Genomic DNA, 15,367 nt, shown 5'->3' with positions numbered 1-15,367 from the left:
TCACCTCTAGAAGGGTAGTGGCAAAAGACAAGTTTCCTGACCTCATGAATTTACACTCTAGTGGGTATGTATGTACAAATAAAACAAGATAATTTTTTTTAAGATTTTATTTATTTGACAGAGAGAGACATAGCGAGAGAGGGAACACAAGCAGGGGGAGTGGGAGAGGGAGCAGGCTTCCCGCCGAGCAGGGAGCCCAATGTGAGACTCGATCCCAGGACTCCGGGACCATGACCTGAGCCAAAGGTAGATGCTTAACGAATGAGCCACCCAGGCACCCAAACAAGATAATTTCTGATCTTGTTAAGAAGACTGCAATAAAGGAAATAAAAAGGATTACTAGAGGATTTGGGGGGGGCACTTTAGATAAGGTGGTCAAGGAAGGCCCTCTGAGGAAGTGACAGCCAAAATGAGAACTCAATAATGAAAAGCCAGCCATGCAAGGATATGGTGGGAAGCATGTTCTAGGCAAAAGCAACAGGAAGTACATAGGTACTGAGGTGGGACAGTCTTGACCTATCTGAGGAACAGAGAGCAAACCAGCGTGTAACAATGACAAGTGGTCCACATAAGGCTGTTGAAGAGAGGCAACCAGATCACAGGGGACCCTGTAGGCCACAATAAGAAGTCTGGATTTTGGCTGAAGAGCAATGGGAAGCCATACTTCTCTAGAGCAACAGTACTCAGAATTTTATTGCCACATGAACAAATTCTGAACTGCATTCTCAACTTTTAAGCAATAGGTTTCTTGACTCCATTTTTCTAAGATAAAAATCAGTTATTGTTTGATTTATAAAAATCTGTTACACTCATGATCAAAATAATAACATTTTCACATTATAGTTTTTTTTAAATGGTGACCACTAAGGTACCATGCTTCTTACCTAACATCAATGTCTATGTTTTCTTGTTTGGACTGTTTTATACCCTCAAGTACAGATTCCACATAAGCCTTTTTAGTCATTCCTGGAAAGGACATAAAGAAAATATTTGTCAAGAGATCATCAACTATTTCATCCTTTAACATTAGCATCCCTCTATGAACAATTACATTTTTACTTTATGCTGTGACAAGGGCATGATTAAAGATGAGTTAAAACATAGCCCTATGGGTACATTTTCATAAATGCTAACTGTACTTTAATAAATTTTTTAAAAATGAAGTACGAGAAAGCAGAAATAGAAAAAAAGACATAAAAAAATAAGCCCATTTAAAAAGTATTCTTAGGGGCGCCTGGGTGGCTCAGTTGGTTAAGCGACTGCCTTCGGCTCAGGTCATGATCCTGGAGTCCCAGGATCGAGTCCCACATCGGGCTCCCTGCTCAGCAGGGAGTCTGCTTCTCCCTCTGACCCTCTTCCCTCTCGTGCTCTCTATCTCTCATTCTCTCTCTCTCAAATAAATAAATAAAATCTTTAAAAAAAAATAAAAAGTATTCTTAGATCCAACAGACATAAAACTACTCTCACAGGGCGCCTGGCTGGCTCAGCTGGTAGAGCATGCAACTCTTGATCTTAGGGTCATGATTTCAAGCCCTGTGTTCAGTGGGGAGCCTAGTTAAAAAAAAAAAAATTATTCTCACAAATTGCTATAAAAATCTAAAATGCCTGTTCTAACAAAACAAGAACAGCCCTTTTCTAAGGCCTATCCTTAAAAAAAAAAACAGAAACAAAAACAAACCATTTTTCTCTATTAGCAGAATGTTTTCCTGCTGGTCCAGAAAAAAAAATCCCCTCTTGGGTTCCTGCCTCTTCAATCCTGGCCAGGCCCATTGTTTCCTGTCCAGGGCACTAGAGCAGTTCTTCCAATTTTGGGTGTACAAGTCATCTTCTGGGGGCTCTGAGAGCACTCTCCAGAATAACCCCCTCTAAAATGCTATCATGCCCAATCATAAAATGCTTTCTTTTGGCAGAAAATCTCAAATAACACAGAAAATTATAAAGAAAAAAATGAGTAACCTATAAACCCACCACTCAGAGATAACCACTTTGTTTTTCTAAGTATACATATTTTTTTGAACAGATGAGATGCTACTACGTATATATGTATCCTGTTCAGTTGCTTGATACAGTCCTGTATTCTGAGTATTATCCCTGAGTCTTTATAGTATCTTCGCAAATATTTTAAATGGTTGCCTCATATTCCATTAACCCTTATTTAACCATTCCCCTGTTGTTGCATATCAGGTTAGCATCCCTCTTGGAATCTCCATTCAAAGAGCAAACTAGTTCTAGTAAGTGGCAGGTTTCTTCTCTATCCTCACCAGCATAAACTAGAACTGATCCTACAATTTAAAAATGTGAGATAAGAATCTTCTGCTTGTCCCATTTCAACACTTACTTTATGTAGTTTTAAAAAGTTTATCCCCTGAATGACTGGACTGCACATGTCAGGGTGCAAGATGAACTGGCAGACCTTTTTCAGGTCATAGACAAGGGACAAAGAGGGACCCAAGGACACTGCATAACATCTCTCCACGCTGCCCCTATGAAAAGAGGGTTCCAGGAAATTTCTCCAGACCACATCCAGATCTACTCATCTCCATCCAGAGAGGTTTTACCACCTCACCCCTTGCTCCTGGCTTAAGACACTATCAGTCTCTGAGAAGGGACTGAAAAACCTTCATTTCTGTGATTGTCATAAGACATGATTCAGCATCTACTCAGTGGCACTGTCTCACAAGTGCCCTCAATGCAAGGAGCAAGAAGTAGCCTCTGTTTAAGACAATGTAACTATAAGGAGCATGCATTCTTTCCACAGAGAAAAAAACAAGAACAAGCAAAATTTTTGTAGGCCTTTTAATTTCCCTTAAACAGATAACCCCTGACCTGATTTTTTAACTTAACAACTCACTCATTAATAATGTACATCATTGGGGTGCCTGCGTGGCTCAGTCATTAAGTGTCTGCCTTCAACTCAGGTCATGATCCCACGGTCCTGGGATCGAGCCCTGCAACGGGCTCCCTGCTCTGTGGGAGGCCTGCTTCTCCCTCTCCCACTCCCCCTGCTTGTGTTCCCTCTCTCGCTATGTCTCTGTCAAATGAATAAATAAAATCTTAAAAAAAAATAATGTACATCATTAATGTACATCAGAAGATTTGGACTGTTGACTCTACAAGTGTTAAGTAAGTGCTTCATATTCTCAACTTATAAACACATGAATCATCAAAGCACAGAGGAAAAAAGTATATTTGCTGAGAAGTAATTAAACTCTACCTGTAGCATTTTCTCTTCTAGGTGTGCTCCTTAGTTCCAGGTACTTGACACCATCATCTGCAAATTCTTTAATGACATCTTTTGTGACCTGATAGTTAAGGCAATGGACACAATATTGATAATGTTAGTGTAAGGGTCCCAATGAAAATGCCAAATGCTACAGCTTTATTTCACAAATTAAATTTGATTTGCAAAAAATGTTCCAAGTCTCTCATGTGGTTAAGATGACCTGCTTTGTCATACCCCTGCTGGAGACTGTGATAAGACTGTAACACTTCCAAGAGTTCCCATCACAACCCTCATTCTCACATTAAATCCAAATCTGCACATCACATACACTTTTTGTTTCTCTTCTCTCCTTTTAGCCATTTCTCCATTTCCTAGTGTTCATAACAGTAGCTGGTAAAACAGAGAAATGAGGCAAAACTAAAACTACTTATGAGTGTGTAGTACTAGGAAGGTACATATGGAAATAAGTGGCTAAAACAATTAGGTATTACTGATGTACCATTCAAAGTCATGGCTTATGGTTCTTATTCAAGTTATTTATGAATAAGTTGTATTTTGCAAAAGTTTCTTCAGGCAGGGTGAAATTTTCTCCAGGAGTACTAAGAAAAATCTCTCTTTGACAAAGAAAATGGGTGATAAATATGAGTAATATGGTATCCAATTTAGCACAAATTTCAACAACCCAAAAATGACTAAATGACCAGGGTAAATGATATCAAAAGGATGAAGGCATTATTTTCCTTCTCTGCAATCAATCCTAAAAAAATACTAAATCTAGAAGAAAAAAGGACCAGGTTGGAAATGCTGTGACAACCAGCCCTAGCTAGTCTTCGTAGTTGGTTTCCTAATCTTAACCTGTTTTGACTATATGCACATGAGCAGGCAAGTGCAGTGTCCTGGCAAAGGAACAAGGGGTGGCTGATTGTGTAGACAGTGCCTAACAAGGCGGCACTACTTTAGTGGATTCACTGTAATCCAAGGTCTGGGCTGTGTGTGTGTGTGTGTGTGTGTGTGTGTGTGTGTGTGTGTGTGTGTACACACCACATCTTCTTTATCCATTCATCTGTTGATGGACATCTTGGCTCTTTCCATAATTTGGCTATTGTGGACATTGCTGCTATAAACATCGGGGCGCATGTACCTCTTCGGATCCCTACATTTGTATCTTTGGGATAAATACCCAGTACTGCAATTGCTGGGTCGTACAGTAGCTCTATTTCCAACTTTTTGAGGAACCTCCATATGTTGGATTTATCTGCTTATGGGTCTATCTCTCTAACCTAATAAAAATTCCTCAGGGGGCAGAGACCATGTCCATCTATCTTATTTCCCTGTCTTTAGCAGTGTGCTAGAACACTGTGGGCACTTGGGCAACTTTTGTTGAACTAGACTTTTAAAGTTAACTCTCCACCAAAAGGTGATTAATTTTCATGAGGATCAGTTTCAGCCAAGAAGGAAAATTCTTTCTTGACCAGTCAGAAGTTATTTTTCCAGAAACACAGGTTATACCTCTTACTCTGTATTTTTTTTCTAATCGTTAAGAACACTGATAAGGATTCTGTTTTTCTCCATTTACAAAGAGTACATTTTAAAATGCCACCTAGGGGCACCTGGGTGGCTCAGTTGGTTGAGCGACTGCCTTCGGCTCAGGTCATGATCCTGGAGTCCTGGGATCGAGTCCCGCATCGGGCTCCCTGCTGAGCGGGGAGTCGGCTTCTCCCTCTGACCCTCTCCCCTCTCGTGCTATCTCCCATTCTCTCCTTCTCAAATAAATAAATTCTTTAAAAAAATAAAAATAAAAAAAATAAAATGCCACCTAGTCAGACAATGATACAGAAGCCAGTCTTCCATATTGGAGTCTAGCATCACAGAGCTATAGATAGGAGAACACAGTGGTGTCCTCTAGTTCTTCATTCCCAGAGGGAAGGACTAGGGATTAGTCATTCAATCTCTAAGTACTTCTTGAACTTCATTCTCTGTACTGTCCACCCAGGCAGTTAAAAGTCTCTCAAGCAATACAGATAAAGCCTTATCAAAGAAATGCTCATCCATGGTGAAATATTTCATATAATATGTTATATATGGAAAAGAGGACAAGATTTTATCCTCTATGTAACAGAATATGTTGATCTTGCTTCTCTTCTCAGATCTTTTACAATGAATGTAGTCTTTGATATTAGCTCTTGGCAAATGTCTTACATTGGTTTTGAAAAGAGTTGCCATAAAAAAGCAGAAAGTATTTTTCATTTGACTCTTGATGAAAGCAAAAATTCATGTTCAATACCAAAAGGGCATAAATTACTTAATAATTTTTAAACCACTCTAAAAATTTTTCATTTCTCACCATTAGAATATCTTCAGGGCTAGTAGTAAGTTGATGAATAATTTGAAACATCTGGAAACATCTGCAACAGGAAAAGTTTTAACATACTCTAGTCATCAAAAACTTGTCACTCGAGACAAACTCACTAAATTGAATGAATATATTTTAGGCTAATACTAATTATGTATTACAAAGAACTACAGAATAGGTTTTTCAAAAATTACACTGATCTGGAAGGATAATCAAATGACTGAAAATAGAATGTTACTCTTAAGTGGGAAATACTAGTTTCCCTTTACCACATCCCCTACCCCCTGTTGACAGCAGCAAACAGGGAGAAAAATCAATAAGCCTACATTTTCACATCTAAAGAATATTCTAATACAGTGTAACTTTACAAACAACATAAGTCACTAAAAATACTGTCAGTGGTCTAAACAGCTGGAAAAAAATGCTATATGTCAAGTTATACTCTCTATACCAGATGGCTACCCAATTCCTTTAACTACTAAAATCTGGATTCTTACAGACTATTTACAATCTCGAAACAGTAATAGAGATAAAAAGAAGTATGTCCACAACCTCCCCAAACTCACTCTTCTAAAGTTTTCTTTCCCTTGTTAATCATAGTCATCTGATCGTGGATTTTAAGACCTGGTTTCTTGGCTATCAATTTCTTCATGGTATTAGAACTAATGGATCCATTCAGGTGGGCATGAAGTTCCTAAAACAAGAGAATACAATCAGTAGAAACTTCTCAAGTATCCGCTAGATTCACAGCATCCTGCCAGGTACCTGACATTTGTAATCTGCACTAGGCAAACTGCCTACTAGATGTAGCTATATAACTTTTAAAGTTTATAAAATTTACAAATTCTACCTATAAAATTTACTTTTCTTTGTGGAAAAAACAAACAAACCAACAAACAAACAAACACAGGCATCCTTATAATTAGCCACCACTCCAGAATTCTGTGATTGAATTCTCACCACTTTAGGTAATTCTGAGTAAAAGGCTGCCTTCCGTGGCTGCTGGTGTTCTTCTGCTTCCATCATGATTTCGCAGAATAAAAAGGTCTTTCTCCAAATACTCTTATTCTTGTTATGAACAGTACAATGTGCTTCAGTCAGTAAATTCTGTGGTCTTGAATTTCCTTCAGATTGCTTTATGTCCATACATTTTGATAAGATAACCTGTATATGTAGCTCTGGGCTCAGCTTCCCCTATTTAAACAAATGTGAACATTTTCAGCGGTTGACATAAAAACAAAGAAACAGAATTCTGCCACTTTATTCCTCAATAAACAAAAGCCCCTTCAACGCTATTTAAGCAAATTAACAATCTAAACTAGAAATAAGAAAAGGCCTCAAACTGGTAAGAAGTGAATGGAAATCTGAAATTTAGTAAAGTGTATTCCTTACCTATTAGACCTTTCTATAAAACTTTTATTTTTTTTTTAGATTTTATTTATTTGAGAGAGAGCGTGCACACAAACAGGGGCCAGGGGAAGGGCAGAGGGAGAGGGAGAAGCAGGCTTCCCGCTGAGCACAAACCCCATGCGGGGCTTAACGCGGGGTTCGATCCCAGGACCCTGGAATCATGACCCAAGCTGAAGGCAGATGCTTAACCAACTGAGCCACCTAGGCGCCCCTATAAAACTACTTCTAAAAGTAGAAGTTTATAAAGCCAATTTTGGGTAGAAGTTGACATTTTTGAGCTGTTTAAAAAATGTAAAGGAAGGGTGGAGGCAGTGAGTCAGATGGACCCACATTAATCGTTATACCAGTTCTGTCATTTAGTAGTTGTATGGCCTAGTTACTAATCTAATGGTTTCGGTTTCCTTATTTGTAAAAATGGAATACAAATGCAGAGTAGCCCTGAGGATGAATAAAGTAATTTAAATTCCCCTCTGCTATGCTCCCATATAATTTAGTGACTACCTTTAAATTAGCACTTTGTCACACTGTTTCTCAATCACAGATTGGTTTTTTTTCCTTGTTGTTTTTTATGTAAGTTCCATGCTCAGCATAGAGCTCAACACAGGGCTTAAATCAAGACTCTAAGATCAAGACCTGAGCTGAGTTCAAGAGTCTGATGCTTAACCAACTGTGCCACCCAGGCGCCCCATCTCAATCAGTGATTTACTTGTCTTTCTTCCTCACCAGACCATACACTTCAGAAGAACAAGGACTATGGCTAATTCTACCTCCCTAACACCTAGGACAGTGCCTAGCATGTTGTAGGTGATAAATAAATCCTAATTTCCCTTCACCTCTGAAGGTGGCTTATAAATAAGATAAAATTCCAAATGAAATTTAGTGATTTTTCAGAATAGCCACCCTGAGCCTCTGGGTTCTCACATATTAATGATGATGATGTTGATAAGAAGAGCAATTTTTTTTTTAAGATTTTATTTATTTATTTGAGAGAGAGAATGAGAGAGAGAGAGAGAGAGCATAAGAGGGGGGGAGGTCAGAGGGAGAAGCAGACGCCCTGCTGAGCAGGGAGCCCAATGCAGGACTCGATCCCACGACTCCAGGATCATGACCCGAGCCGAAGGCAGTCGTTTAACCAACTGAGCCACCCAGGCGCCCAAGAAGAGCAGTTTTCATTCAGAGCAGACCCGATAAGTAGCAAGTGCTTTTACTATTATCTTTAATTCTAGCAATAACTTTGCAAAATAAATACTTTTGCCAATTACAAATCAATAAATTGATAGAGAGGGGGTAAATAAGTTTTCATGATATTAAAATGGGCAAAAAAGAAAACAGTTTGGGGGTGCCTGAGTGGCTCAGTCGGTTAAGAGTGCAACTCTTGGTTTCAGCTCTGGTCATGATCTCAGGGTTGTGGCATCAAGCCCTGCATAGGGCTGTGGGCTCAGTATGGAGTCTGCTGGAGATTCTCTCTCCCCTTCCCCCTCTGCCCCTCTCCCCTGCTTGTGCATTTGTGTGAACTTTCATCTCTCTCAATAAATAAATAAAATCTTTAAGAAAACAAGTTTGTACAGGACCACAGAGCCACAGAAATCCACAGAAAGGCAAACACAGTATGAAATAAAAGTGGCATTTCAATAGAATGCTATAGTAAGTGCTTCATAAATAGTAACAAATGAAAAAGATAGGCTGTTTAACTAATATGCTTACACTCCTACCAAAATATAGAGAAGACAGCATTAAGATGGAAAAACATACTTTATCTCCCATAGGTAAAATCAATTTGCCATAAATTGACTTTTAAAGTAAATGTTAATCAAAATATTCCCAAAGTTATTTCTTAGAAATTGAGTTTTAAAGTTCATGTGGAAGACATAAAATTATCGAGAAAAAATTGTGGATCTCGAATGATATCCAATAGTGAAGGTATGAGTAAAAGTTCTGGTGGAAACAGAACTTGGGATGGTCTTTTTGGAAAGCAATTTGGCAATATCTAACACACACACACACACACACACACACACACACACACACACAACACAAAACACCATTTATTTTCTGACCAAATAATTCTAAGAATTTATCCTATATCTTATAGGATATGCACAAATACATTTCTTATAACATATAATAGCAAAAAATTGGAAACAACCTAAATGTCCACCAGTAGGCTACTGGCTAAATTAATTATATCTCAATCCAACTGAATATCTATGACTATAGGGAAAGACTTTTTTTTTTAAAGATTTTATTTATTTATTCGAGAGAGAGAGAATGAGAGAGATAGAGAGCATGAGAGGGAAGAGGGTCAGAGGGAGAAGCAGACTCCCTGCTGAGCAGGGAGCCCGATGCGGGACTCGGTCCCAGGACTCCAGGATCATGACCTGAGCCGAAGGCAGTCGCTTAACCAACTGAGCCAGCCAGGAGCCCAGGAAAGACTTCTATGATATAGTGTTACTTCCAAAAAGTAACAAAATATATTGCTTAGAAAGACAGCATTTATGAACAAAGCATATTTTATTTATTTATAATTATGGGTTGGAAGTGGCAAAGGTCAGGGGAGAGAATTTTACTTTTACTTACCTTACATAGTTTTCTGCAATCTGAAGGTTTTACAACAAGCATGTAATACTTGATCACTTTCTGAAATAAGTTTAATAAATTAAAATGTTAAATAATCAATAAATTTATATAATTTACTTAATAATTTTAATATAAATAATAAATTGTTTAATTATTTTTAAAATAATTAAATAATTTTAAAAACTTGCAAAACAGGGGTGCCCGAGTGGCTCAGTCAGTTAAGTGATGGCCTTAAGCTCAGGTCATGATCCCAGGGTCCTGGGATAAGAGCCCTGCGTTGGCCTCCCTGCTCAGTGGGGAGTCTGCTTCTCCCTCCCCCTCTCCCTGCCACCCCTGCTTGTGCTCCCTCTCTCTCAAATAATTAAATAAAATCTTAAAAAAAAAACTGCAAAACAATTTTATTATTATGAATTGTGAGAGGAAGAACTTTTATGTTTAGACAATAGAATGACAGCCTAAAAGGACATTTTTCATAGCAGGCTGATAATAAATCTGACAAGTGGCTAGCTTTTTAAATATATTTTCAATCCCACTCTAGGGTCCTGATCTTATTTTGTGCTACATTCAAACCACCCTCCAGACTGACCTTTAACTAGTTGTGAGTAAATTTACTGACCCACTGGCTACAATATTAACCTCTGGAAATTTGAGATCTACCAAAAAGCACTATTTTTACACATTTAAAAAACTGTTGTTTCACTGATCCATGCCTAAGATACTACCATCAACAATACCATGCCCTGCCAAATTCTACCTTCCTGGGCTAAGTTTGGTGTGGGTGGGAAGAAGCTATGGTGGGAGTGAGGAGCGGAAAGGCAACACATTGAGATAAGATCTTTCTACATTTGTACTATATTTCGTCAAGTTAGAGCAGGGCCAGAACCAAGTCTCCTGTCTCACAGAGAATTTTTTTCATGCCCCAAAAAGAAAAGGGAACTCAGAATAATAAAGACACGTGCTACTCTTTTTTATTAAGCACTTATCATGATCCAGGCACTGTGTGCTAAGTTTCTTAGATGGTTATTCTATTTAATCCTCACAACAACCCATGAGATATTATCCTCATTTTACATAAGAATAAACAGATTAAAAAATAATAGTCAGAAAACAATCCTATGGTACCCAAATCACAAATTTTGCTCCATTCTCTTCCTTCCTGAATCAGTTTTCTTAATCTGTTCTTTACCAAAAAAAAGTAGTATTTCTAACATATCACCTAAATTTTACTTGTCATTAAAATTCACTTCTACAGCACTATATATATATTTTTAAAAGTCCTACAATTCTTTTTGTTTTTCTTCTTCCTTGGCCCTCAATCAACTCTGAGACATTTCAGAAAGCAGCACTTACTCCTCTCATTTTAGACATGAAGATCCCAGGCCCAGAAACCTCAGGGGAGTCCTCCCATTCCCATCAGAGGCAATTCCAAACACCTCAAGCACTCCACTAGACCCAATCACCTCACACGGAACTGACAATCCAGCTGCCAGCCAGTGTTACAGAGATAACAGAAGCCATCAGGCAAGAATTTTATTTCTCTCTGCCCTCACATCTAAACTTTCCTTTATCTGTATACTTTGTTCTCTCATAAGTCAGAGAAAAAGGATTCATTCTTCTGTCCTCAACACTAATTTGTGCCCTAGATCCCATTCCCTCCTAGCTATTTCAAGTCTTTACTCCACCAGTTAATCATCTCAATTTTCTGTTCTTTCAACCTCTCTGTTGGCTAATTTCCCTCAGGGAACCAATATGCATGTACATTATTTGCTTCCACCTAAAAGCAAACAAACAAAAACCTTTCTTGTATCCCATATTCTTCTTTACTGCCCTGTCTCTCCTTTCATTCTAAACTAAGCTCCTTGAAGGCATAATTTAGACTGGCTGCCTCCATTTACTTTCTCCCATTCACTGAAACATGAATTCTGCCCTTACTGCTCCACAGAAATTGCTCTCCCTGAAGTCATTAAGAGCTCCTCAACACCAAATCTAAAGACACTTTTCAGTTATCAAACCTTTATTCTGACTCAAACCTCTGAATTCCAGTGTCCAAATCCAAAGGGGCTGGACTCCAACTCCTGCTCTTAATCATTCTGCTAGACTGCTTCAAAGTAACCATACTTAGTCATCCTGATTTCCTTCTCCACCTCAGCCCTTGCAATTAGTCACCAAATTCCAATCAATAAATTATAAATCTCCTAAATATCTCTGGAAGCAGTTTCCTACGGGTGAAGACTTCCAAACACCCAACTCAGGAACTTAATGGTTATTTTAAACCCCCGACAAGACTCAGACCATATCAGAGGGAATAATCACCTCTCTTCTGTGATTTCCCTCTTCCGTGGATATATTCCACACTACCCTAGAATCACAGACTTTTCGAAGTGGAGGGGAATGTCATTTTATAACCGAGAAACAGAGGCTGAGTGTTTTACTTACTGTCAGCTTTGCACAGAGCCAGGAATACAAGGGAACTGATAGTATGTATCTGTGGGGAAACATTTACTGGGTGAATCACAACCTCTGTAAGTTTCATTTTGCACCTGGCCTCAATGACTTGTTTTCAGATTTAAATGGAATCTCTTTTTAAACTATGAAAGCATTAAATAAATGAGTAAGTACTAGTAGTTAGCATCTGAGGAACGACCCCTTCTTCTCCTTGCCCACAAACCAACGTCAGTGGTTCTAACCCTACTTTGCCCCACCGGATTACTCAATGCTGACCCTGCAGTCCAAGGAGGTCTGGTTGTCAGTCCCCACACACTCACCCCTTAAAGATTTCTGTTAACAGCTGAGTCAACTATGAGGACTTAGCTAAATTTTCCCTTCAGACGGAATGGCTTGTAGAAGAGCGACAACCGGAGCTTGCCTGACACAGTCCACCTGCCCACAATAAGCCGTAGGGGGTCTTCCGCGAAAACGCAGTTCCAGAAAATCCAAAGTCAGTCACAGTCGAACTTTAGCACAAGCTACACCCTCCTCAATTCTGATTGGTGAAGTGCCCTCTTTGCGGAAGTGATGCTCACACACGCGGAAGAGGAGTCACGGAAGAGGGGTGCTTCTTCCGTACAGAAATCCCCGAGGTGGGTACTGCATTACGAAAGAGAGCTCACCCCCGTGACCGACCGCCGCTCCTCTCCCTCATCTCGGCCATGGGCCCGCGGAGCCGCAAGCGTCGGGCGGGGGCAGTACAGAGCACCAACGACAGCAGCGCCCTCAGCAAGAGTTCCCTGGCCGCACACGGGTACGTGCACGACCCCTTTGCCCCGTTGCTCGTTCCGGGGACCGCGCGCCGCGCGCCGCTCATCCACCGCGGCTACTACGTCCGCGCACGCGCCGTGGGGCATTGCGTGCGCGCCTTCCTGGAACGGACGTGCGCGGCCCCCGGCGCTCCTCGCGCCCAGATCGTGTCGCTGGGAGCGGGCTCAGATTCGCTGTATTTTCGCCTGAAAACTGCGGGCTCCCTGGCCGGTGCTGCAGTCTGGGAAGTAGATTTTCTGGACGTCGCCCGACGCAAAGCGGAGAGGATTCAAGATACGCCGGAACTGTGCGCATTAACCGGGCTTTTCCAGAGTAGGGACCCCGCGTCAGCGCTGTGCTTTGAGAGTGTGGACTACCGCCTCCTAGGCCTGGACCTGCGGCAGCTCCAGCGATTGGACCAGGCCCTGGCCGCCGCCGGCCTTAATGCGGCCGCACCCACTCTGCTCCTAGCTGAAGCCGTGCTGACCTACCTTGAGCCGAGTGATGCCGCGGCCCTCATCGCCTGGGCAGCCCAGCGTTTTCCTGATGCCCTTTTCGTGATCTACGAGCAGATGAGGCCGCATGACGCCTTTGGCCAGGTCATGCAGCAGCATTTTCGGCAGCTCAATTCTCCCCTGCATGGCCTAGACTGCTTTCCCGACGTGGAGGCCCAGCAGCACCGCTTCCTTCAGGCTGGCTGGACTGCCTGTTGTGCTGTGGACATGAATGAATTCTATCGCTGCTTTCTCCCCTCAGAAGAATGCCAGCGCATGGAGAATCTTGAACCTTTTGATGAGTTTGAAGAGTGGCATTTGAAGTGCGCCCACTATTTCATTCTGGCCGCTTCTAGAGGAGACACTCTCTCCCAGACTCTGGTGTTTCCACCCTCAGAAGCGTTTCCTCGAATAGATCCTGCTTCTCCATCAGGCGTCTTCCCTGCCAGTGTAGTCACTAGTGACAGCAAGGGCCCAAACCTTAAGAGATATGGGCATGCCTCTGTCCTTTTGAGCCCAAGCGTTATTCTTAGTGCAGGAGGATTTGGAGAGCAAGAGGGACGGCATTGCCGAGTGAGCAAGTTTCACTTGCTCTCAAGATATTGTGACTTTGAATGGAAAGGCAACCAAATATGCAGTTGTGGGACTGGAACCCAGTGGGATGGACGCCTTTATCACACCATGACAAGACTTTCAGATACTGAGGTTTTGGTTCTGGGAGGGAGACTGTCCCCAGTAACTCCAGCCTTGGGGATTCTCCAACTTCGTGTCTCTAAGAGTAAGGATAATAGCACTGAGGACCTAAATATTACAATAACAAAGGCCGGCCCAGAAGATTCCATGTTGTCATGTTGGCGGCATTCAACAACAGAAGTGTCCTATGAGAATCAGAAATACTTGTTTGTGTATGGGGGTCGAAGTGTAGTAGAATCTGTACTAAGTGACTGGCATTTCCTACATGTGGGGACAATGGCTTGGGACAGTATCCCAGTGGAGGGGGAAGTACCTGAAGGTCGGCATTCACACAGTGCCTGCAGCTGGCAAGGGGGAGCCCTTATTGCTGGAGGGCTGGGTGCTTCTGAGGAGCCATTGAGCTCTGTACTCTTTCTAAAGCCAATCTCTTGTGGATTCCTCTGGGAATCAATAGTCATCCAGCCTCCCATTACTCCAAGGTACTCACACACAGCTCATGTGCTCAATGGGAAGCTTCTGCTTGTTGGAGGGGTCTGGATTCATTCTTCCTCAGTTCCTGGAGTGACTGTAATTGATTTGACTACAGGATTGAGCTCTGAGTATCAGATTGACACAACATGTGTGCCATGGCCATTAATGTTACACAATCATACCAGTATCCTCCTTCCTGAAGAGCAGCAGCTCCTGCTCCTTGGAGGTGGTGGGAACTGCTTTTCCTTTGGCACCTACTTCAATCCCCATACAGTGACATTAGACCTTTCTTCCTTAAGTGCTAGACAGTAGGACTGAACTTTTGACATATTGAGGACCCACTAACATGGACAATAAAGGTTTCCACAATAGGATTTGACTGTGGCTATAGACATTACTACTCCTTCATTCTCCCGCTTTTTCTTATTACCACTACTATCCAGTGCAGAAAGTGAAAGAGGTTGTTAAAACATACCAACATTCAGAGAGATGATACAAAAATAAAATATGAGTATCTGAAGAGAATGGTTATACAGTCATAGGGTAGGAATTGGGGAGCCTTTGGATCCCTGTGTGTCTAGTTTATTGGTTTTCCTCATCTATGTTTATCCATTTATTGAGTTACCAGATCTTTAACCTAAGTCAATTGAAAAATTTCCCATTCTCAGGCTTTGAAAAAATTCAACACAGATCCTTGGTAAGAATACAAGGTTGATAACTGATTTCTCTTCAAAGTACATAAATCTTTTGCTTTTTACCAAAGATTTCAATGGAAAGATACAGTAACGAGTTTTTAGCCAATTTTTGAGGCCTTATTTCTATGAGGCTGCTTTTTTTTTTTTTAAGATTTCATTTTATTTATTTGACAGAGAGAACACAAGAGAGGGAACACAAGCAGGGGGAGTGGGA

The 15,367-nt window shown here is 41.0% G+C and overlaps 2 protein-coding genes and 1 non-coding gene across 11 annotated transcripts in view; 2 read left to right on the top strand and 1 right to left on the bottom strand.

Annotated features, from left to right (window-relative positions):
• MAPDA (N6-Methyl-AMP deaminase) overlaps positions 1 to 12,915 on the bottom strand; it is a 35,388-nt gene extending 22,473 nt beyond the window's left edge. For 3 of the 9 annotated variants that reach the window (XM_073876906.1, XM_025883867.2, XM_025883866.2), the window contains exons 1-7: positions 12,674 to 12,915; positions 9,564 to 9,623; positions 6,537 to 6,770; positions 6,143 to 6,270; positions 5,568 to 5,628; positions 3,215 to 3,302; positions 885 to 966 (exon numbers count right to left, since the gene is read on the bottom strand). In XM_073876906.1, the coding sequence (XP_073733007.1) occupies positions 885 to 966; positions 3,215 to 3,302; positions 5,568 to 5,628; positions 6,143 to 6,270; positions 6,537 to 6,770; positions 9,564 to 9,623; positions 12,674 to 12,907 (887 nt within the window). In that variant the 5' untranslated portion in view covers positions 12,908 to 12,915. The other 6 variants (XM_073876907.1, XM_073876908.1, XM_025883868.2 and 3 more) reach the window with 6 other exon arrangements.
• A 487-nt stretch (positions 12,916 to 13,402) lies between these two features.
• On the top strand, positions 13,403 to 14,770 carry LCMT2 (leucine carboxyl methyltransferase 2). Its single transcript, XM_025883762.1, has one exon. It carries the CDS (start codon positions 13,403 to 13,405, stop codon positions 14,768 to 14,770), a length of 1,368 nt encoding a protein of 455 aa, XP_025739547.1.
• A 403-nt stretch (positions 14,771 to 15,173) lies between these two features.
• On the top strand, positions 15,174 to 15,285 carry LOC112833495 (U5 spliceosomal RNA). The gene has a single exon (XR_003210647.1). It is a non-coding gene; the product is annotated as a U5 spliceosomal RNA (small nuclear RNA).
• The last annotated feature ends 82 nt before the right edge of the window (positions 15,286 to 15,367 follow it).

Source organism: Callorhinus ursinus, unplaced genomic scaffold, assembly GCF_003265705.2.
Source record: "Callorhinus ursinus isolate GAN/ISIS: 27379988/994484 unplaced genomic scaffold, GSC_fseal_2.0 scaffold25, whole genome shotgun sequence".
Classification (NCBI taxonomy): Eukaryota; Metazoa; Chordata; class Mammalia; order Carnivora; family Otariidae; genus Callorhinus; species Callorhinus ursinus.
The sequence above is the reverse complement of the archived record's forward strand: the minus strand, read 5'-3'. Positions and strand labels throughout refer to the sequence as shown.

What these genes read in the sequence shown, in the direction of transcription:
- LCMT2 (XM_025883762.1), top strand. Translation starts at nt 13,403, where the DNA reads ATGCAGCAGCATTTTCGGCAGCTCAATTCTCCCCTGCATGGCCTAGAC.